General features: G+C 37.2%; 4 protein-coding genes and 1 pseudogene across 4 annotated transcripts; 3 read left to right on the forward strand and 2 right to left on the reverse strand.

Annotated features, from left to right (window-relative positions):
• Positions 1–486: 486 nt before the first annotated feature.
• On the forward strand, positions 487–3,616 carry LOC119985285 (glutamate-1-semialdehyde 2,1-aminomutase 2, chloroplastic). The gene is made up of 3 exons (XM_038829540.1): positions 487–745; positions 2,047–2,220; positions 2,342–3,616. Exons 1-3 carry the CDS (start codon positions 575–577, stop codon positions 3,407–3,409), a joined length of 1,413 nt encoding a protein of 470 aa, XP_038685468.1. The 5' UTR covers positions 487–574; the 3' UTR covers positions 3,410–3,616.
• An 834-nt stretch (positions 3,617–4,450) lies between these two features.
• Positions 4,451–7,770, reverse strand: LOC119985138 (membrane-anchored ubiquitin-fold protein 3-like). The gene is made up of 4 exons (XM_038829325.1): positions 7,614–7,770; positions 7,274–7,494; positions 5,765–5,935; positions 4,451–4,719 (listed from the first exon to the last, which is right to left on the reverse strand). The coding sequence occupies exons 2-4, from the start codon at positions 7,401–7,403 to the stop codon at positions 4,664–4,666; spliced, it is 357 nt and encodes a 118-aa protein (XP_038685253.1). The 5' UTR covers positions 7,404–7,494; positions 7,614–7,770; the 3' UTR covers positions 4,451–4,663.
• Positions 7,771–8,892: 1,122 nt separating this feature from the next.
• LOC119985378 lies at positions 8,893–14,609 on the forward strand (annotated as a pseudogene).
• Positions 14,610–15,261: 652 nt separating this feature from the next.
• On the forward strand, positions 15,262–19,790 carry LOC119985377 (probable protein S-acyltransferase 7). The gene is made up of 5 exons (XM_038829664.1): positions 15,262–15,491; positions 16,337–16,519; positions 17,444–17,740; positions 18,461–18,694; positions 18,887–19,790. Exons 1-5 carry the CDS (start codon positions 15,372–15,374, stop codon positions 19,409–19,411), a joined length of 1,359 nt encoding a protein of 452 aa, XP_038685592.1. The 5' UTR covers positions 15,262–15,371; the 3' UTR covers positions 19,412–19,790.
• A 145-nt stretch (positions 19,791–19,935) lies between these two features.
• On the reverse strand, positions 19,936–21,768 carry LOC119985380 (mitochondrial import inner membrane translocase subunit TIM8-like). Its single transcript, XM_038829665.1, has 2 exons — positions 21,615–21,768; positions 19,936–20,283 (listed from the first exon to the last, which is right to left on the reverse strand). The coding sequence occupies exons 1-2, from the start codon at positions 21,660–21,662 to the stop codon at positions 20,095–20,097; spliced, it is 237 nt and encodes a 78-aa protein (XP_038685593.1). The 5' UTR covers positions 21,663–21,768; the 3' UTR covers positions 19,936–20,094.
• Between the last annotated feature and the right edge of the window lie 1,604 nt (positions 21,769–23,372).

A 23,372-nucleotide genomic window follows, 5' to 3' on the forward strand; every position in this document is an offset into this window, starting at 1 on the left:
GATTACAGAAAGAAGGATTGCGGGGGGACTGAAGTGGTGATGGTCACAGAAAGAATAATGATCTTTTACTTGTAATTGTACATGTGACTACACCAAATTACATTGGCTGATTTATGTTGGCACAAATTTACTCAGCATCTTCCTGAGGGGGAAAAAAGCTTGGGTGTCATCTTAGATCTTGAAATATGAGCTTTTCAGGCCCATTGAAGAGAGCCTGCAACCGAGTCCCAAGAACAATTTATAACAGTCTTTTAAGAATTTCAGTGTTTTTAGATATTAAATACATGACGGACCAAACATTTTTGCATCAGCTTGTGGTTGAAGGCCCAATTACTTGTTAACAGGCCCAAGTCTGAGAGGCCCATGGGCTTAAGCATCGAAGAACAGTTCAAAATTATGCGGTGCCAAGCCAAGATCTTGACTTTGAAAACAAAACCGACCCGTCCGATAGGCAGCCCTATACAAACCCCCAGTCTAAGATTGTTTTGAGTGTTCCTTTTTACCATTTCTTATCTGCTCCTCGACTCAAAGAAGACGAGCCAGAGGGAGAGGGCGAGATACAGAGACAAGGAAAATGGCGGCCACAGTTGGAGGGGTTGGCGTTGGGTTAGGGCTTTTATGTTCTGCAAAGTCCTCCAACAGAGTCTCCTCTGCACGATCATCTCGCGTGAAGATGGCAGTTACTGTTGAAGAGAAGAAGAAATTCACTCTTAAGAAGTCTGAAGAAGCCTTCAATGCTGCTAAGGTACTACCTCTCTGTTCAATTTTTTCTCAGTTGTCGGCTTGGATCATTTTGAATTTGCGGCCAATGGAGTTCCGTTTGTCTGAATTATAGCGAAATTTGCGATGTAGGTACTGACTTGCAGATTTCAATGCAGTTTTATGTTGATTTGAGTGTGGTTTTGCTGGGAGAAATGGTTTTGGACTTTGTTGGGATTTGGTATTTAGTATTTAGGTTTTGTGGAATTTGTTTCCGAGGGATTAGAGATCTTTTATGTTTCATTTCATTTCTGATTTGGTGGTATATGAAGCCATCGTGCATTAGAGTTGAACCTGAAGTTCTAGTTTGTGATAGAAAGGCGTCAATCTATTGAGTAACACACGTTGACTCTTACTTTTCAAGAAAGAAAGGTGCTTCAGGGCAATGAAAGGCAAACATGTAGTATGTCCTAGGCTTTCTAAATGAACTAATTGCTTTTTAATTTGTCTTCTTTTGCCTAAGGAAGAGGAGTTGATACTTATTGTTTTAGATTGATCAAGCCAGTGATGTCTCAATTGGAGATATAGGGGTTGAGATCGGTTAAATGTATGTTAATAGGTGGGCTTCCACCCCTATTGGCAAAATGGCCTGTGTTCTTGACTAATTCAGAGTAGTCCATAGCTAGCTTAATTAGGTATACTGCTAACCTGTTCAGCTGACTTGAGCAAAGTGCCAAGAGATAGTCACTCTGTTGAGTTCCTTGATGGAGTTAATTGTAGGGGGACAGAATATGCTGGCTCATATGTGGATTCTATAAGTTTTACTCGTGAGTTTAGATTCAAGTAAGTGTGTGGGAATTTTATGGCCAAATGGCCTCGCTTTTTAGAAACACATATTGTCTGCTGTTAGTAGCGTCTTCAAATGATGTTATACTATGAGTAATTTGTTGAACCCATTTTATTGCAAACTAATATTTAGGATTAAGGCCTGTAATCATCATGATGACTTGATACTTTAATATTTTTTGAACCTGTGCATTTTCTTATTATGCACTGTGAAAGTACTATGGGAAGGTAGACTAGCGTGGGATTGATTCTGGAAACTTGTTAGGTCTTCCTACAAAGTTATGTAGTGGAAAGTATGATGAAGAATGGAATTTGAAGTATAATAAATCCCCATTATATAACCAAGAGAAGCTTCCTATTCCATATTTGTCTACCTATCTTACACTCAACATTTTTTTCTGTTGCATTTGCAAAGTTATAGGCATTCAGTGTTTCTGCCACTAGTGCTTTTCACATGTTGTAACTGTGAGTCATTTTCTTTCTATGTGATGCTTTCTGTAGGAGCTGATGCCTGGAGGTGTGAATTCACCTGTCCGTGCTTTTAAATCTGTTGGTGGACAACCTATTGTCATGGATTCTGTCAAGGGCTCTCACATGTGGGATATAGATGGAAATGAATACATCGACTATGTTGGTTCTTGGGGACCAGCAATAATTGGCCATGCAGATGATGAGGTTCTATTCTACTTCCCTGTCATGTAATTTGTTCAACAACTGTACATAGCACTTGGAAGGAGGGGTTGGGTGGGGGCTGAGTGAAATTTGTACATCTAATCTGGCCTAACTTTAACTACAGGTACTTGCAGCCCTTGCTGAAACAATGAAGAAAGGGACAAGTTTTGGTGCCCCGTGTCTTTTAGAGAATACTCTTGCTGAGATGGTGATCTCTGCTGTTCCAAGCATAGAAATGGTACGGTTTGTTAACTCAGGAACGGAAGCATGCATGGGTGTGCTTCGCCTGGCTCGTGCCTTTACCGGGAGAGAGAGAATCATTAAATTTGAAGGTTGTTACCATGGTCATGCCGATCCATTCCTTGTTAAGGCGGGTAGCGGTGTTGCCACACTTGGGCTTCCCGACTCTCCTGGTGTCCCAAAAGGAGCCACTTATGAGACTCTTACAGCCCCTTACAATGACATCTCTGCTGTGGAAAAGATTTTTGAGACTGAAAAGGGTGACATTGCGGCAATTATTCTAGAACCTGTTGTTGGGAACTCTGGCTTCATTGCTCCTAAAGCTGAATTCCTTAATGGCATACGAAAGATTACCAAAGAAAATGGCGCCCTCCTCATTTTTGATGAGGTTATGACCGGATTCCGCATATCCTATGGTGGAGCTCAGGAGTATTTCGGCATAACTCCTGATTTGACAACACTTGGCAAGATTATTGGTGGTGGATTACCTGTTGGTGCATATGGAGGAAGGAGGGAGATCATGGAGATGGTGGCGCCTGCAGGACCGATGTACCAGGCTGGTACGTTGAGTGGGAACCCATTAGCAATGACAGCAGGAATACATACTCTCAAGAGGTTGAAGGAGCCTGGAAGCTATGAGTACTTGGATAAAATCACCAACGAACTCATCCAAGGAATCTTGGATGCTGGCAAGAAGGCTGGGCATGCCATGTGCGGTGGGTATATACGTGGGATGTTTGGGTTTTTCTTCACTGACGGGCCTGTTTACAACTTTGAGGATGCAAAGAAGAGCGATGCTGCAAAATTTGCAAGATTCTATAGGGGAATGCTGGAGGAAGGTGTATACTTTGCACCTTCACAGTTCGAGGCTGGGTTTACTAGTTTGGCACATACTTCTGAAGACATCCAACAGACAATATCAGCAGCGGAGAAAGTCTTCCAGCGAATTTAGCCCGCCTCCCTTTTTCCTTATCGGTTGACAGTTTTTGCTTCTCTTTATTTCAGGATTGCACGTTTTGTAGATGTAATGTCTTGTAGCCATGTAATACCCAGAATTCTTTTTCTTTTTTAAGACCCAGTGTAATTTATGAGTGTATTATTTGCTCTTTGAGCTTCTCTATAGTTTGGGTGGTTATCATACTCTTAACACCGTCTTGAATAATTCTTCAAGGATACGAACCATAAGGAGATTGAAGACTTGATAGGTAAATTAAGTCCTTTTTGTCTGATTAATATGTAAATTATGTCTCCATACTTGATTTTCTGAGAATTCCCCGCCCAACAATCCGTAACTTGGAAACTGTTGGGCGCGGAAGTTGAATTTGTAACCTCTCATATTTGTGAAGTGTTACACTTACACAGTCAATTACTCCATCTGGCAAAATTCTATTTGGATTCGAATTTGTCTTACTCGAATTAAACTAAGTTTGGACATGAGTTATATGTCCAAAATCTGGGTCAAACAAAAAAAAATTGTTCGGTTTAAAATTGGATCTGGGTCTAAACATTCTAGTTTACTTGTCCAGACCCTAACCTGAATTAATTTATTGTCTAATTTACTTATTCCAGATTTAAACCAATCTGGATTGATCAATTAGGTACGTCTGAAATTCAATCCGAGTTAAGGTCCGAACATGTAAATATTTCACAAACACGTGATGTTGTTTAACCTGGAATCAACCCAGAATCAAATTTTCGCCACCCCCTACAGAGTCAATTACACCATCTCAATCAAAACTTCTATATCCATACTACAATTCTTGCCTCCAGTCTTCGATTTTCAACATAACCACCTCAATGAGCTGCATTGAAATTTTGCATCAAATCCAATGAAAAGTTAAATAGTTGGCATAATGTTTGTTTTTTCAGGCTACTCTGCCCTAAATATTGTTCCCTGTGTATCAGGGCCGATTGCAGACAAGAATAGAACTGGAACTGAACTGAAACCTAAATAGCTAGAGTATACCCCAACCCTAGGGGAAGGGATTTGTCATGAAATTAACGACACAGTCAATTCTTCATGTAAATTTGATCGTGGCATTTGTTTTTACATCATTGGGGCTATACAGCTTTCCATTCTGCTATAAATCATTCAAGCTATATGTAATAAGCAGGGGAACAAAAGAAAACAAAAAGGAAAATAGAAAAGACAGGGAAAAAAAAAAAACATGATCACTGCACGATGAAATCCGAGTATCTTGTGCCTTCACAATATGGAACACGAACAAACAATTTTCCTGGGGGAATCATCGACCTTCTTTTCTGTTCACGAAAACCACCATCAATGTGTCAGTAAGAAGTTTTCAAGGATAAAAAATGAAGAATGATTCAAGATAAATCGTGTCAGTTGTATAATGCTATCAACTAATGAAATTTGAGGACATCTACAAGCCGCGAAATTCGATTCACACACAACTGCATAAATGAAATTGTGCATAGATGAATAACTGCAACTGTCTAGCAAAAAGGATTACAGTGTTCACTATTCAGCTCCAAGAAAATCCAATAATGCAAGCATCATATAAAAAGAAAGTAATGGTCATGTTGAATTAAAATAAAAAAGAACAAACATATTGAACACAAAAGAAAAAAACATAAACTAGTACACTCTTAAGTGGTACAAGTACATGTCAAACTCTAACTGAGCTCACTTAGAACAGTTAGTGTGCACTGGAGCCACTCAAAATTTGTAACTCTAAACTTGACTGACATAATAAACTGCTTCAAGTTAGAAATCTTTCTAGATCCACTAAATGTGCAAGAAAAAAGACATATGGGATGAGAAAGACACATGGCAAGTATCAAGAGAGAAAAAATCAATGAGATATATTCAAATCCCTCACGAAGTTATTCTCCATCATAAGTTTAGGAATCTTTTTTCAAAATAGAACTTGTCTTAATTTCTTCGACATTGCTCACAAAACAAAATTTAACACATTTGAGTTCCAACAGGGATTTCAAAATCATCAAATACTAAAAAAAAACCACGCAAAGCGGAACCAATCTGATAAATTGATGCCTCAACCTACATCCAAAAGGGGGTTCCTAAACTACAAATTATTGGACCAGTAGGCACCCTCGCAATTAAAAGTAATTACCCGACAGTAAAAGTTATTCATTATGTAATTCCCAGTCAAATTTTTAAGCGATTTCCATTATCCTGCCTCCACAGTGGGAGCATTGTTCACATGAGTTGTTTACCTCTACTACAACATGGGGAAAAAAACCATATTATTGTAGGGAAATAATAAGTAGTTTGTGTTCCTACATAGGAAAGAGTGCTTATAGTGAGAATAACATAACGTACCTGTTTTAGTTTTTGCTGGGGATGGCTGTACAACAACATGCATAATGATTACTCCCCCAGCTACATCACCAAATGGTGTTTTGCACTGATTAACTGTCTTGTTGTTATCCAAAATTTTACCAGTGCTTATCAGTTTGACTTCATTCACTGTCTTTGGTGTAATTGTTTTTCCTGCGAAAGAATCGAAATAGCATTCAGGAAAGTTGCAATATTTGCACATGCCAAGGCAAGAAGAAGAAGAAAAAGATCCTAGTAGTCAATTCAATCCACATGTATCAACCAAAGTGCAAATGGTTCATAAGTAACACTCAAGGTGCTAATTTATTCAACCATCCACATTCCAGAAACAATAAATACAGGCCAGTGCTGCTCAGTCATGCCTTAAGAGTGTGACCGAGTTTCCTTACACGAGGTATTCGTTCTGTGGATGTCTCATAAAAGGCTAGAAAGGTAAAAGAATTATGACTGTAAAAAAACGCCACTATTTTACCTTTCTAACAACCTAAGATTCCCATTTTCAACTCCATCAAAACCCGGTGATAGATTGCAAAATTATTGCATTAAAAAAAAAAGAATGTTGAACAGTAGTAGGAGCAAATAGGACATGTTTCACTTAATTATACAGAAATGATGATAATAAAAGCAATGACAGCCAAGACAACAAACTACTTGGTTTGCGGCCAAATTGTCTTCCCTTCAAACTTATGTCCAAAAAATACTTTGTACGGCCAGAGCAGTTTTTTTGTGGCAAGTGTATAACCAATTAACCATCCACATAGTTCATTGACTTCTTTGTGTATGGTTCCATTTAGTTATTTGTACAACTAATTAGGACTTTGAGATACCATCACAATTCGGGATAAAGCTTTGATGATGATTATGACTATTGGACTGGAATATATGCATGCTAGTTTCATCCCGAAAGCATTAGTCTGTATGTCACATACTCAGTGCACAAAATGCCTATGAACCTGAAGAGAACAATTTTCACCAAGTCTCAAAACTGAACTACTTTTCCTTTTGGAGTGCTTACCGTGCATTCATATATAGTTTCTATTGAAATTGATTGGGAATCAATATCTAGGTCTATTACAATTTCCCAGTAGGGATAAGCACCAACAGTATTTGTTCAATCAAAAGTGACTTTGGATATGACATATCATATCGCTAGCATTTGTAAACCATCACATATTGGTGCTTTGATAACTTTTAACCATAGTACTCAGTACAGTCCAGAAGTTTAAATTTCCAAACCAAAATTTCAGTCTTTAATTACAGTCTAATTCCAAAAACTTGGACAGTTCATGTTATAAGAGCAACAGAATCATAGACTCAGATATTGTGCAACAGTTTGCGGTAAGCTCCCAAGCTTGTTAGTTGTTACAATCGATTGAATGATAGAAGCATATAACAACACCGAAAAGCCAACACAGTCCAGCTAAACTAACGCTTTATCAGAAAGAAGAGGTAGAAAAAAGCTGTAAGGAAGAAGTGAGAAAGTTTATTAACCTTTGGGCCAATCGGATACAATTCTCTGCTTTAACATATCTACGGTTGATGCCGACGAGTACCGGAAAGGCCCAATATCGGACCCGTCGTACAACCTGAACTTTATATCAACCAGATCCTCCTCCGGCATTTGACTTGACTTCTCCTTCAATCTCACAATTAATTTCTTCCTTTCAAATCTTCTAACAAAAGATTACCTACGAGCTCATCAGATCTTGATCCTGAATTAATACAAACAATCAAAAAGAGAGTTGATGCGAAGATCTGAATTGCGAAGCTGAATAGCTAATCAATTACTTGAATATTTCGGAATTGAAACACTTTACAGATTGAAACTGACCGTATATCAGCTTTGATCGGCGGGTCGCCTATGGCGTCTATTGCACTTCTTCTATGGTGTTTTGATGATCGGTGTTTGTTGCGAGAGCTGTAGAGAGCCAAGTCACAACAAACAAGAGCCGAATCCACCGACGACGCCGTTTAAACGCGTAAGAAGTCAAAGTCAAAGTTTTTCTTAGTGGGGGCTAGACGGCTAATTGCACCCCTCATTTTCCCATCTACACCCATATTCTATAAAACTCCATCAACAATTCATCTGTTTCTAAGTTCACCTCATTTTCATATTTTTTCAAAAAAAAAACCCAAGATACCCCTTGGCGGAGGTCTGCCTATGTAAGAACATAACCTTAAAACTTGAGATCACAAGACTAGAAGTCACAATACTTTGAAGAGAATCCTACGATTAATGAGGAATTCAAGAAATTACTCTTAGTATAAGCAAGAGAGAAGGAAGAAAGTTAACTCCAATCACTTGCTTAAATTTCATGAATTCTCTCACTCTCCCATGGTTTCACCCTACCATTTTTAAACTCAAAATCTGAGACCCTCCATTTCCCTATAGCAACATCGCGGATAATCTCGAAGAAGAACTGAAATCCTCATGCCTGAAAATCTCAAAAAACATGTGGATGAAAGGAAGAATGGGTTGACCAAGAGTGGAATTCTCACAGAGAGAACAAGGTCGATGGCGAGGGCGGCAGAGCCAAGGAAAATGATGAGCTAGAAGGGACGGAGACTTCGTTGGGTGGCATGGGAAAGAAATGAATGATAAGAGATTGGCGCCTTGGAGAGTTATTCAGACTATGATTTTTTGAGTTTTTAGGGGTGTAGATGCGAAAATGAGGGGTGCAACTAGCTCTCACTATTTTTCATTCCATATTATTTTCATTTTCTCCTATTAACGGTAATTCCTGTATACGGCGACTTTTTCAAATTGATAAATTATTTAGATAAAATAAAAAAAAATCTAATTCAAAAGTACGTTAGTACTTAGTAGTTGGGGTGGCAAAACAAATCGGTTTAGGAAAATATTTATATGTACGAACCTTAATTCGAATTAGATTTTGGACTTTGGAGTACTTAATTGATCAAACTCATATTTGTTTAAATTCGGACAATAATCTAATCCAGATTAGGGTCCAAATAATTAAATTGATAAGATTTATGTGTTTGAAACTTTGAATCCATAGATAAAATTTTTGGTTTGGACTTAGATTTTAGATATATAATTTATGTTTAAAGTTGTGTTTAATTTGAGTTAGACAAATTCAATTATTTTGGCGAGATATAGTTTTGCCACTTACTTAGTAGGATGGAGAGGAAGAGGGAGGGAGAAGCAAATATCAAAAGCATGGAGATCGTATGGCAAACGCCGGCTAATCCACCTGAGAAACACGATTATATATTTCGCAACGGTAATCAATCATTCAATACGCTTGAAAAATACGAAAATGGAATTATAAATTCGTTCAAGTAAGCTCAAGGTAGTTTAATTTGACTGTTATCTTTGTTTGCGGGTGGTTGTTCAGGGACGCGTTACGTCAGACCTTACTACTTCGAGTTCATCTCTCATGTTAGTACAGTCATTCTTTGTATGCCTCTCTTCTTTGGCCCAATTTGAGTCGTCAAGTTGGGAATGAACCCTAAATTGTTTATTTATTTTTTCAATGGAAACCCTAATTTTAGGTATTTGCCAACGCATTTGGTTTTGTTATTGCTGTGGGCAGGTTAAGAATCGATGGGAGGGCAAAACTATTGTTGATTTGTTCGCAGAGGAATTTAAAGGCCGGCCTTATGATTATTATGTAATGTTCTTCTATAATTTGTTTTTCCTTCCTGCTTACACATGATTTTTTTTTGGGGGCCAAGTTTTGGGCTGTAATCAGTGATTTCCGTTTAGCAGACTTTCTTTTGCTGTTAATCTGTTATAAAATTTTAAGAAAAGAAAAAGAAATGGTGGAAGGTTTCAGATGAAACTATTTGTTTCTATTGAAGTATTGAAAGGAGAAACAAACATCAGATGGTTGCATGCTTCACTAATGTAGTCTAAGCTTGTTAGTATTGTATTTGAGCCCTGCAGGTCAATGCTGTCAAATGTGGACGGATACAAGTAGATGGAGAGATGGTGCCAGTTTCGTACATTGTCAAGTCATCACAAAAGATTAGCCACTTCTTGCACAGGTATGTTTTGCTCACTGCTGTAATTTCATCGAATATCTACTAAGCATGCACTTAATTAGATAAATGTATGGAGAGATGGTGGCATGTGTTTATTTTAAATATTGAACTTTGTCATTTTTTCTTTCCATATTATACTTTTATCATTTCTTGCTTAAATTTTCTTCATTTTGAAGTCATCAATCTTGTCATTGATGTCTCAAAGGTTGTAGGCATGAGATGGTGGCATGTGTTTATTTTAAATATTGAACTTTGTCATTTTTTCTTTCCATATTATACTTTTATCATTTCTTGCTTAAATTTTCTTCATTTTGAAGTCATCAATCTTGTCATTGATGTCTCAAAGGTTGTAGGCATGAACCACCTGTGATGGCTTGGGATGTTTCTATTCTTCAAAAAGAATCAGATGTTTTAACTGTTTGTAAGCCAGCATCTGTTCCGGTATGTCAGAAATGATGAGCTTTACATCCTTCTTAGGTTATTATTACTTATCAGTTTTGTGATAATAACAGCAGATTTATTTGACCAATCATAAGGTTGCTTTTATCTTTGTTTTTTTGTGTTACTTAATGAATTTTGTGGTTATTGATTGAAAACTTTTGAAAATTCTGCATGCATGCCTTATTTGTAGAGAACTCCCTTCCATCCTCACAATCTGATCTAGCTCAATATCTTTCGGTTGTACGTGGCCTTGAAACTGATTTTCTATTACTATTTAGGTGCATCCTTGTGGTCAATATCGTAAGAACACTGTTGTTGGAATCCTTCAGGCAGAACATGGTTTGGCACCTCTATATCGTATCCAAGTGCAATACCTTGGAACATATATTGTTATTATTTATGTAGACTACACTGTGAGGTTCTTTTAACGTTTTGATTGCGAACTGTGTGGTGCCTGCTTCTGCTTAATATGCACCTCTTCATTTTTTTTGGGCACAATTTTTTCTATTCTGGGGAGTCTCTTCTTTTCCTTGACATGATAATTTCAGCGGTTCATCGACTCGATCGCCTCGTCTCAGGGCTCCTCATCTTGGCAAGAAATGCTTCAAAGGCTGACCTTTTCAGGCAACAGGTAGGCCATAGGCCTCATATTAGCTCCTAGATTTTCACTGTTATTGAAGTTCCTTTGTCAAATGTCATGCACTTTATATTTTAATCTTCGACATGCATGTTCTCACTTTATTCCTTTCTGGCTGATCTGTGCACCTATAGTTACTTAGCCTTATGAAGTTAGTTTATCATGCAGCATATCTTTCGTATCTTTTTATGATGTACCCAACATTTTTTGCTTGCAATATTGATGAAATGCATTCCTGAAGTACTAATACCTGTGATATTACTTTTTAGTTTTTTTAGTATGTTTCATCCTTCAATGTGATAACTACCGATATGGAGATATTGTTTTTGCTCCTTCCCACACCCCCCCCCCCCCTGCCCTTTGGTGGGGTTGGTGGAGGAAGGTGGGCATGGTTTGGATAGTAAACCTCCACATGCCAACCTTACCCATATTTTTGTTTCACCATGAAAGACTTCAGTTTTCTGGTCCTTCCCAAGGATTGTTTGCTCTAGAAGAGGAGTGATAACTTTTGGGTCTTTCTCTCATTTTGTGGACACAATGTAATGAGCTTATGGCTCCTGAACTTAGTTATTGAGATGGATACACATTGCAATATTTTGAAAGGGAATATTTCATGACTGAGATTTTCGTTCTTGTTTCTACTCTTTGTATTGTTGTAATAAGAATTCATGTGTTGTCATGACTAAGATTTTGTAAGATTCACATGCACGATATTGTGATTTATCTGTTTTTCTAATAAAAATTAATGTATAAAGCCTTGGGATTCATGCTATAGATTGAAGCTGGGAAGGTGAAGAAGCAATATATTGCAAAAGTCATAGGGGTATTTTCTGATGGTGAGGTATGCTTTTGTTTATGCCTGATAGTTCATGTACTTGCATATCAGTTTGATATTTCGAGTGTGATAAGCAATGTTTAAGATTTAATTCGTGTTCATTGTTTGATGCATTCGCTTTGCAGCGGATGGTTGATGTCAACATAAACTATAATGCACGAGAAGGAAGGAGCACTGCAGAGGTGATGCCATTTATTTGACCCCTTCGCTCTTTTAAACTATAATTGCTGCTGAATGTGAGTGGATAAGAAAGAGAAGAACATTTAGTTAATCTTAGTTCACGCTTGGTAGGCTGGAATAAAATGTTCTGATCTAGTTTTTTTTTTAATTTTCTCTTTTCTAGTTTGCTATGTTAATTATAAACGAAATGGAGGAATCTATTTTAGTCTCTTTTCTACCTAGTACCTGGTATGGGATGACGGATTCTCTCTCTCCTCATTGGTATCCCCAACCTCACCTATAGTGGAATGAACTTTTGCGACGGAAAGTCCGTGTTGGCGCATTTTCCCTACTTTTTAAATATTATGTCATATATTTTTAATGTGCTATTTAATTATTTGATTGATAAGGGAAGGAACTCTTGGACCCACCTTAAACTAGGAGTCTCTGTGTTAATCCTATTGGATGCATCTTGGGTTTTAATTTATGCAATTCTGGTGGTTTACAAGTGTTGCTGGCATCTACTGTTTACATTGCAGGGGTGGGTCCAATGTGGCCTTTCCTTGGAAAGGTTTCATATCATCAATAAAGAACAATGTTATTATTAACATGCTATTCTAGATCATTGGTGGTCAGTGAAGACATCCTTTCCATTGGCATTCATTCATCTGTCTGCTGACTCTGCTTGCATCTTTTAAAAAATATAGAAAGTAGGTGCAATGTTCATCTTCAGATTTTCTGAAATCTACACGTGGTGCATAAGTGCAATTCCCGTGCGTGATGCTCACTGGTCATATTGCCTCCAAGTAGGCTACGCATCTGGTTGTCTGTTTCTCTTGTGGTTATAACTAATTTTCTTTCCCCCAATGAATTTGCTGCAACCAAACTTTCTTGCATTGGCTAATAATCCTTTCCAGATGGTCTTTCGACTACTTTAACTTTAAAGTATGATGTGTCTTTACCGAGTCCATGAGTACTTTTTCTTTGCGCAGGTGGGCAACTGTGACCACAAGTCTTCAGTTAAGGGAAAGGTGGCTTGTACCAAGTTCACAAAAATTAGTACTGATGGAACTCATAGTACTGTCTTGTGTGAGCCGATTACTGGTCGTACTCATCAAGTAAGTTGAACATTTTTTTGTGGCATCCAATGTGATTGTATCCAAAAATACCGATCTAAGAAAGTTCCATTTAAATTTCATTATTGGGGAACCTTAGTGGATGTATTTTGTTTCCACACTTCTTGACTCTCCATCTTAGTTTGTTGTTACCCAACTTTTGCTTTTGTGATTTTCCAACCTAACTGAGTTGATTAACCTTCATTTTAGTTTAGAATTTTAGATTAGTCTTAAATTCAAAGATCTCTAGAATTTATAAAAATGTTCAATCTTCACCGGTATTCAATATTCTTGTTACTTGACGAAGATGCGCTCATGATTTTTTTTATCTTATTTTTTGCATTCATCTGAATTCGGCTCTCTCCCTCCCTGCCTGTAGATACGTGTCCATTTGCAGTATACAGGCCATCCAATAGCCAATGACATGCTTTATCTCTCAGAAAATGCTGCTTATCATTCTAGAAGGGGAATGGGGGCCGATAAAATTTCCGTTGATTTGTCTCCTTCCGTAACACTCTCTTTGCTAGGTGATTGTCTTGAACAATGCAAAGAGGAATCCAGCAATGATTTTAGCATTGATCCTGTGTGTACTAACTGCCCGAATTTGGCTCCCAAAGGGTGAGGAACTTTTATCTTGTGTATGCTCCATATGTAGACTGGCTGCCTCATTTGTCATTCCAATGATTTTCTTTTTTCTTTATAATCAGTACATCTTCTATTGCATTTGACATTATGATAAGAAAGTGTGGATTTATCCTGCAATCATACGAGAGATAGAGAGCGGGATGCACGGGATTGATTCAACATGACATGGGTTTGGCAATTTTTTTGTGTTCACATCAATTGAATGATTGGATGAGGATTGAGGGGTACCATATGATCATCTGAATGTGATGTAGCAAGATTCACAATTTGCTTTGTTTATTATTTTTTTTATTCTTATTGCAGTTGCTTTGAAATTGCAGATATGACAGAGATGAGGAACCCTTATGGCTACATTGTGTGAAATATTCTGGACCTGGATGGGTTTATGAATGTCCATACCCAGAATGGGCTTTTCTTGACTAATCGTCACATTGATCATTTTTTACCCCGGCTAAAGATATTCTTAATCGCCGAGAATGGAAGTATTAGAAAGAGAAAGTCGCTGGTTAGTGTTTCGAGCCCATTGGATACTTCTCTTCTTTTGTGCCATAATTAGTCTTGTTTGGACCATAACATCATGTGATTATTCCATTTTGCAGACTTCACAGAATGGCCCTTAACCAGAAGTGGATTCCATAATTAGTTTGATTGTCAGACCCGTTTGATGTTTCGCATTTTTCTTCGGGTTTCTGGTAATGGTGTGGAAAGTTCTCCCACCCGATATTAATCAAAGCGAGGTATGAAGGCTAATCTGCAATAAATGTTTTACGAGTAGATTCAGATCGTTTGTCTTGACCAGTTCTTAGTCCCAACGGTTCCAGAACTTCATTGATGCCAATTTAGAGTTGACAGAATTTTGCCGTTGCATTTTGGTCATTTTGAACATTCGTTGACAAGCAAACCATTTAAAAGGATTTGATTTATACTATTTACTTAAAAGTTTTATATTATTTATATATAATATATTCCCACCAAAGTTCGCGTGAATTTCCCGGTTTATTTTATATTGTTTGCTTTGGGATTTCGATTTCGTGGATACATTGGATTACTCTCATAGGTTTATTCTTCATGGACTCGGCAATTGAGTCTTAACTCAAGTCACTAACACCATAAAAATGCTTAATTGATTGTTTAATGATGGGCTTTACAATATATATCCATCGGAAGATCTTTTGTCTTACCGATGTGGTATATATGTGAGGAAGACCTTTACACCTTCGGACAAGTTGGGTTAGACTCTGGATAGATTCAACTTATTCCATAAGCCCAACAATAATATGATATTATCCGTTCTGGACTGAAACCCTAATGAAGATAGCCAAAGGTGATTCCAAGTCATAATCACTGAAATTAAATTACAGGAGAATTTCCAAGGATTTTTCATTGCAGTAGTATAATATAACAAGTGAATAAGATATGTCATATTGTCATCTGACTAAATGTCCAATAATAATTATTATTACATAAATCATTTTCAGTCATTAATAATTTTTAATATCTCTGGTGGCTGGGCACTTGAGCTTAGTTGTCAGTAATTATCAAATGGAGCAGCCACGTCGGATTGGAAGTTCAATAATTTAATTTAATTATTTATTTTAAACAACAAAAAGCCGCCTTTCCTCTCGTTGACTTGTCTCCGCCAACCTTTTGGCTTTGCTCGATGAATATTTCTTCGCATAAAACCAGTGTCAGAGACGCGGGTATTTTTTGATCGATTGACCTTTCAAGCCAGCGTCGTAGAGGGGGTGAATGAGGGAGACGTATGTGGTGCCGCCTCCTCCGTCCCGTGCTTCAGGCTCGCTGACTGAAGCTGCAGACGCTGCTGGGACGGCGATGATCAGGGCATACCGTATTTGGAAAGGCAGCAATGTGAGTAATTGCTGTCTCTTCTATTTGTTGATAATTGTTTGAGTTTAATTATGATATTTTTTTTATTTGTTTATCGATGGCTGTTGATGTGAGTGTTGTTCTCTACGTAGAGAAGTTCAGGATTGGGGTTTGGGGATAGTGGTGTTTGTAAGATCTGATTTTAGCGTTTGTTTGATGGATTTTAGATGTATAAAAAAAGAGGGATTATGTTGCTTGGTAATTTTTGTTTTGGAGGAAAATTGTAGCTCTGAGGAAATTTGCTGGTACTGGATATGTAGTGTGAGGGGAACATGTATTGCTTCAATTCTGTCACCTATGAGCCTTGTTATGTTTGGGCTTATGAATTGATGGCGGATGGGTAGGAACCTTTTCGATAAATTTCTGGCTCTATTCGGCTTCACTTGTAGCTTGGAATCTATTGAACTAATAAGTCTATTGTTCAACTTCTTGTACTCCAATTTCTTAATTATCCTATCTTTGCTGTTCGAGTTAAAGGCTTTTGTTGATGATGGTTGTGTATCTGCTCTTGAAAATAGCTGCCTTGTTGAGTTCCATAAGTCATTAATTGCATAGAGTGATTACTAAAATTTATAGGATTAGGAGATCCAATGATACATTGGTTTTAGCATTTTGAATTACCACAAGAAAGCCGATAATGGATGTCTCTCTTTTGCTGCCCATGAGCTCATCTACTCATTTTCCACCTTTAGCAAGATTAAAGAAAGAGAATCATTGGCAAAAAGACCCAATCACCTGCAGTTTCTGTTTCCTGCATAGTCTTAAGTGTGAATGTCTATATGGTTTTGATAACATTTTCTTCTTACAGTCGGCTGTTTCATTTGCAGATATTTTTTCTTCAGGGGAGGCTTATATTTGGACCAGATGTGAGATCAGTTCTACTAACTGTGTTTCTTATTGTAGCTCCTGTTGCTGTCTTCTGTGTCTTTGTAGCAAGAAAGCTGATGGATGATTTTCAGCATCACTTGGGAATATTAGTGATGGTCATTGTTGTTGCCTTGACATTATTTGTACGTAAATTTTCCTATCTAAAATCTTATGCGTAACATTTTTTTTCTAGAAATACCAATCCTTGATTTGAATTCTCAATGTTCGGAATGTGACCGCCATAGCCCTGAAAACTAAGAAGTCTGGGCTTGCCTCATCCATAAACTTATAATTAGTGATCGTTACTTATTGTTCTTGTAATGGTGAGAACATTTTGTCTTTCATTTTTCACCTATACCATTGAAATCCTGGGATGGTTTTTTGAAATATAGTTTTATTTCTAAGTAGATAGCACATGCATGCATAAATCACAGAAGCTTAAATGTGGGAATTTTACTTGTTTGCAAAAAAAATTTGTGTGTGAAAGAACTATTGGAAATTATTTGTCTCCATTTTTATATGTTAGTAACATTGGGAGTCCTCTCAATTGGTTTTGACTTTAAAGCTTATTGCCCGTGACATTTTTTTATCATAATTTTGCCTAAGGGGCTACATAACTAGTCAGGAACAAGTATCATGCTGCCTATCTTATTAGAAAGACCTTCCGGTCCATGTTAGAATCATTACATTGTTCGCTAAATCTATCGTTTTGTCTGGGAATTTTACTTGATTGCAAAAAAGTTTGTGAACTGTGAAAGAACTATTGGAAGGTATTTATGTCTCCATTTTTATATGGTGTACCATTGGGAGGCTTCTCAATTGTTTTTTACTTTAAAGCTTATTGCCCATGACATTTCTTGATCATAATTTTGCCTAAAGGGGCTACATAACTAGTCAGGAACAAGTATCATGTTACTTATCTTATTAGAAAGACCTTCCGGTACATGTTAGCATCACTACATTGTTCGCTAAATGTATCATTTTGTCTGGGATTTAATTTTTGAACTGAAAGATGCATGTATTATTCGGGTTTGCTCTTGAATTGATTAATGTATGTCTTCATCCAGGATTTAATAGTTCTTCTAGTAACCTCAGGAAGAGACCCTGGAATAGTACCTCGTAATGCACACCCTCCTGAACCAGAAGTCTATGAAGAGAGTTCTGGAGTCTGGCCTGGGCAAACGCCACCACAACGTTTGCCTCGTACGAAGGATGTTATTGTCAATGGAATAACTGTGAAGACCAAGTACTGTGATACTTGCATGCTTTATCGGCCTCCTCGCTGTTCCCACTGTTCAATTTGCAATAACTGCGTGGAAAAGTTTGACCATCACTGCCCCTGGGTTGGCCAGTGCATTGGATTGGTGAGGGACATTTTTCTGACTTGTGGTATTTATTCTCTAAATTCACATAGAATGCATTCGCAAAATCCTGTTTGACGGAAACCGAAAAATCGTGTTCATCTTCATTTTATTTTACGCATCGTATTTTTTCCTTTTAATTTAAATGATGTGATCTATTAACACTAAGAGCTATGCTTTCATCATATTCATCATAAAAGGAGGAAATTACAAGGAAAAAGATAAAGCCCCTCCATAAAGAAACTGGTACTTTTGCTCAGGAATTAAAGCATTAGCCAATACGAGTACACCTGAACCATTTATGGATTATTCAACTTGCTAGCATCATAAAAGATTGAAATTGGCCCTTATGATTTTATGAAAATGATTATGAAACACAGCAAAATGCTTGTATTGAACTACATAGTAGAAATATCTCAATAGATGTAAAAATATGAGTTAGTTATGGCTTTTATAAATGGTAACTCTTTTCAGTTATACTGATCTTGCTGTTATATGAGCTAGAGAATTTAAATTTTTTGTTTCTTGATATAATTCAAATCAAATATATTTCTGTAATTTCCAGCATCGGGCAAAATAGGAATGGAAGACTCCTTTTTGGTTCATTTTAGGATTTTCAAATTTGATGTCAAGTAATTCCTTAATTGGTATTATATGGATTGACACAATCACCAAAATCACTCCATGATCAATCTTCAAATTGTTTTCAATTTTTTGGTGCAGCGCAATTATCGGTTTTACTTCATGTTTGTCTTCACTTCAACTCTGCTTTGCTTATATATACATGGGTTTTGCTGGGTATATATCACGAGGATCATGGATGGTGAGGCAACATCGTTTTGGAAAGCAATGATTAAGACTCCAGCTTCCATTGCGCTACTGATTTACTCCTTTTTCTCCGTCTGGTTTGTTGGCGGCCTTACTGCTTTACATTTGTATCTCATCAGTACAAACCAGGTAAGAATACTTCCCGTCAATATTCTTTCTTTTTGGGCTTTGCATTCCATTAATAACTATCTGCGTTTTTATGGGAAAGGTCATCATTTTCACGTTATACTGTGGTGACTTCCCTCCATGAGTACATTATAAATATTTTATCTATTTAGTTTGGCTTGTAAACAAAACTCCTGTTTTATGTGCTTTTGGCAGTCTACGTACGAAAATTTTAGATATCGGTATGATCGAGTAACCAATCCACATAACAAGGGAGTCATCAAGAATTTCATCGAGGTATTTTGTAGTAGTATTCCTCCTTCTAAGAACAATTTCAGAGGAAAGGTCCCAAAGGAGCCTGAAATTCCACCGCGAATGGTTGGAGGAAGTTTTGTAAGTTCAAACAGGTCGGAAACCATTGTTGATACAGAAACAGGGAGTATGAGGAAGACAGTTAGGGATGAGGCTGCAAAAGAGGTAGGTGACAATGAAAGCCGACTGAGTGATGATATTGCAGTGAACGTGGATGTCAAATGGACTGATGAGTCTTCGAATCTACCCAAATTTCCTCCGAAAGATGGCACACAAGGGAATGAGGCCTCTTATCATCGAATATCTAGTTGGGGAAGGAAGAACTGGGAAGTAGCTTCTGAGATTGGAGATTCGAAGTGGGCAGCTGATGGCAACAGTAGTAACTTGAGAACAGAGGATCCACAATCTTGTTCCTTCGAGAAACATTAAGTTGCAAAGTACACAGAAGAAAAAAGTTATACTCGGCAGATGCTCAAACAAGATAATGAAAAGACAATGGATACGTTCGCATTCACTTCGTTGGAGTTTCACGCTTTTATCCTCTTGTCGTTCGCATGATTGAATCTCTTCTGCTGTTCATTGGAAACGAGGTTTAATGTTCTGTTCCTCCTTTGTGAATTTGTATAGGTTTTCAGCTGCGGTTGTTTAAGACATTCTGGGGTCTTTTTGGCTTGTTTCTTGTATTTTCCTGTCATGTTCTATGTTTTTCCTTTTATGTTTTCAAGTGGAAATAGAAAACGCATGGAAAGAAACATACCCAATGTTCTCAAAAGGCCATTACTGTGCAAGATTCTATTCACAGTGCTCATTAGAACCTCTGATTACTTCTACGTAGAAAGGTAGGTTGTTTTATAGCATCATCCACCACATTTCTACCGGATGCAGCATCGACAGGAATACATCCGATATAAGGCAAACGTCGCCAAAAGACCTAAGATTCTAACATCAAATAACTCGGCATCATAAACTGTTAAATTTCAAGAACTTTAAAGATCTCAGATCAATTCAGATACAAAGGACGTCTTAAAATGAATGTTGAAACGGAATGAAATAGCAAAAATGCAGTATTAATTGATGGTAGATTGATGCAGTAGAGGGAAAGCAGCTCCACTTCACTGCATGGACTGAAATCTTTTCATGATAATGAGACTCATATCCATGTATCGCTGAGCACAGTGTGATAAACATGATGATTCACTGGAGCTGAACTTGCTCCCTGGCGTACTAGTGATGCACTTGTCCCAGCAGACGCTCGTAAGTTTTGCCACCATCTCATTGACCATGGCCCTTTCTTTTTCTTGCTGAAAAGGCAAAATAAATCATTTCAGAAATCAAAAGGCCATGAAGACGTAAAGGTTACAGCAAGCCCTAAAATGTGGACAATATCGCAATGGCACCCCCAAGTCATACATATATCATCACTTAGAGGTTAAGATACTGCAACTTCTCACTGTTGCCCTGTATGCAACATAACAAAACCTTATTTCTATTTGAAGCAGTGCATAATTAGCTATCTATATGTCTCAAAGACAATATACGCAACCCCAGTATTTGTAAAATTGATAGGCAAGTCAGTGGCTAAACTGACTAAATCCAAAATTTTCGGAGGAGCTGACAACTCTAAATAAAGTGACAACCACAAGCCTTATGATAAGGGAGGAGCTGGAGGTAGAAAGAAGTTGAGAAAAGTCTCGCAAAGAAACATACAACAAATGGGATAACGGCTAAAGCAATTAATATCATCCCATGATAATCATTTGAATATATGCATTCTCATAAACTTCCTTCTGCAACATTGTTCCAGTAGGGACTGTTGTAAATCCACACCCCCATACACACCAACAATATTGTCCACTTTGGGTTGTCCGGTTCTCGTGGATACATCGGGCTAGCACGACTTTGTTTCTCCTTAGGCTCAAGAAAGTGGGCTAATCCCAACTCACATGAGCCTAGGAAAAGGCCTTGTTAGTGGGACAACACCATTGACAACGTAAATAAAGTTCTATTAAGCCATAATGTAACACCAAAAAATATATTATCAGCGTGGACAAACAATAGAATTCTGATGCAATGACTAATCTTGAAGGAGAATGCATGTCATGTCAGCCAAGAAATCCAGTCCACATCCTGTTCTAGAGAAAAACAGGGAAGGGAGAAACAAAGAAGAAATCTAAAAAGTATTTGCATCAATAATTCAATTCAAAACAAAAGATTACAGGCAGCACATTGTACTATTACAAAAAAAAGGCACTTATAACACAATTTTCCAGCTCAAAAATTTCTAGCTTTAAGACTATAGCTGTCTGTATAAGGTGAACTCATAGCCTATTATGTACTTTATCTTTACTATTAGGTAGCTATGTATTTAATCTTTAGATTCTAATATCTTAAAAAGACAACGGATAAATTACACAAATTAAACAACAAAGAGCAGGAATCAAGAACAATCCAACAAATCCATGCAGCGTATGGTATGATAGAATCAGTTCACAAACCTATTTGATATCTGATAAAAACAAAGAAGTTGTTATCCACTGCATTCGAAGATAACCATGAAAGAAAATATACATACTTATAATTTAATTTATGCAGTCAGAGAGAATGGAATGACAAACAATCAGCGAAAGCTCACATTGAGGAATCGTTCCATCTCAGCTGAGTTAAGGGAACTGGGATCCATGGCTTGACCGCGTAAACCCTCTTCCCTACAAAGAAATCTCTTAAGAAAAACCCTAACACAGAGCCGCCCCACCGGTTTAAAAACAAAACCGCACCACCGTCAGAGGCAATCTCGAGGCCTTTGTGATGTAGTAAACTTGGTAAGCCCACTGGGCCGATCACAAGCTGGTGGTTGTTAAATATCTATGGGCCAAGGCCCATTAGAGTCCAGTATGATGGTCACCAGGTGGTGTTATTAACAATGGGCCCTGGCCCAATGGAGTCCGGCAACAAAATTATTTATTTATTTTTGAAACTTATTAGATCACTTTCTTATGAATTAAGCATGTCAATTATTATTTTTATTTGGGAGAAATTACTTTGTATATAATTTGAAAGGTGATGGATGCCTAAAGAAAGAAAAAAATTATTAATAAATGATTGGCAAGATTCTAATATGAAGAAGAAAAGAAAGATTTCCTTTGCAACTTTCACCTAAAATATTAGTTTCCTTTCTATCACCTTGTACTTTAAACAGTCAAAAAAAATTGGCAAATAAAGGAGAGATTTTTATGGGGGAAGAAAAAGATAGCAAAATCTAGAAGCTTTTTATTTTCGTGTGATTATTTACAATTTTTTTTTCCCTTTTAGATTTGTTGAAATTTCCGGTCCAAACACACTAATAATATTGTCCTCTTTAAATTTATCAGTTCACTATAGATACATTGGACATGCAAATTTTATTTTTCATAAGTCATCGCTTAGGCTCAACAGACCCGTTGTTAATGTGAAAGGGTCTACACTTTTAATGTATGATTATAGTCTTGACACTGCTCGCATTTCTAGGTTAAATTGTGTCAGACCCAATATTGGAGTAGAGGTCATGTCGAACTGGACCGAGGCTTCGCTTCAATACCATATTGAAAATTTTCAACCCAAACACACTACCACTATGGTCCTTTTTCAGTTTATCAAACATCAGGCCAGCAAGTCTTTATTCTTTATTGGCTATCGTCAATAATACTTAGACCCCAAAAATGTATTGTTAATATAAGGGAGTGTATTTTATTTATAAGCCACTCAATAGAATTATGCCAGATCGAGAGGATTCTATATAGTCGTGACAAGAATCACACTATATATATATATGTAGCCGAATTGATTGCTTCTTTGCAAAGATTGAAGAGGGTGGAGCGACCCATGTGTGACACGTAAAGTAGTAACTGTTGTTGTTGACTAGGGGCATTTTGCATTGAGTTCGGCACCAATTTGGAAGGAATAGTGTGTTAATCAATAATCAATGTTACCTGTAAAGAGAGAAAAAGGCAACATCTTCGCGATGAAGAAAAGTACCATTTCAAGTGTCCTACTCATCCACAACATGGTGTTGAATGGGGTCGTTTTGACTTTTGAGAAAGCATATGACTTTTTGTATGTGGTTTTTTTCCTTCACACTCACCTCTTTATTATTAATCAACCAATATCTTATTAATTAATCCATATTGTTTTACTTATATTTTTTTAATAATCATTATTGCATGTGCACAAAGAGAGCATTGCCGGCATATCCTAATCTTCTTCAACTAACCAACACAACAAAAAAACGAACGAGGGCACTATTATTTTAGTACATTACTCGCACATAATGAGGCATATAATAATTTGTAAGAAAATCTAACTCAAACAAATTATCGTACTCACACTTCAAATACCTCAATTTTTGTGCAACTAT

The sequence above is a fragment of the Tripterygium wilfordii genome, chromosome 19 (genome assembly GCF_013401445.1).
Source record: "Tripterygium wilfordii isolate XIE 37 chromosome 19, ASM1340144v1, whole genome shotgun sequence".
In the NCBI taxonomy this organism is placed as follows: Eukaryota; Viridiplantae; Streptophyta; class Magnoliopsida; order Celastrales; family Celastraceae; genus Tripterygium; species Tripterygium wilfordii.

Bases quoted from the DNA above. Each gene is read 5' to 3' on its own strand.
- LOC119985380 (XM_038829665.1), bottom strand. From the start codon at position 21,662: ATGGATCCCAGTTCCCTTAACTCAGCTGAGATGGAACGATTCCTCAAT. The intron at 20,284-21,614 runs GTGAGCTTTCGC...TTGCCTTTTCAG, and splicing joins AGATGGAACGATTCCTCAAT to CAAGAAAAAGAAAGGGCCAT.
- LOC119985138 (XM_038829325.1), bottom strand. From the start codon at position 7,403: ATGCCGGAGGAGGATCTGGTTGATATAAAGTTCAGGTTGTACGACGGG. The intron at 5,936-7,273 runs GTTAATAAACTT...ATTCTTTCGCAG, and splicing joins TGTATCCGATTGGCCCAAAG to GAAAAACAATTACACCAAAG. The intron at 4,720-5,764 runs GTACGTTATGTT...TTTCGTGAACAG, and splicing joins CCCAGCAAAAACTAAAACAG to AAAAGAAGGTCGATGATTCC.
- LOC119985377 (XM_038829664.1), top strand. From the start codon at position 15,372: ATGAGGGAGACGTATGTGGTGCCGCCTCCTCCGTCCCGTGCTTCAGGC. The intron at 16,520-17,443 runs GTACGTAAATTT...GTCTTCATCCAG, and splicing joins TTGTTGCCTTGACATTATTT to GATTTAATAGTTCTTCTAGT. The intron at 18,695-18,886 runs GTAAGAATACTT...TGCTTTTGGCAG, and splicing joins ATCTCATCAGTACAAACCAG to TCTACGTACGAAAATTTTAG.
- LOC119985285 (XM_038829540.1), top strand. From the start codon at position 575: ATGGCGGCCACAGTTGGAGGGGTTGGCGTTGGGTTAGGGCTTTTATGT. The intron at 746-2,046 runs GTACTACCTCTC...TGCTTTCTGTAG, and splicing joins AAGCCTTCAATGCTGCTAAG to GAGCTGATGCCTGGAGGTGT. The intron at 2,221-2,341 runs GTTCTATTCTAC...CTTTAACTACAG, and splicing joins TTGGCCATGCAGATGATGAG to GTACTTGCAGCCCTTGCTGA.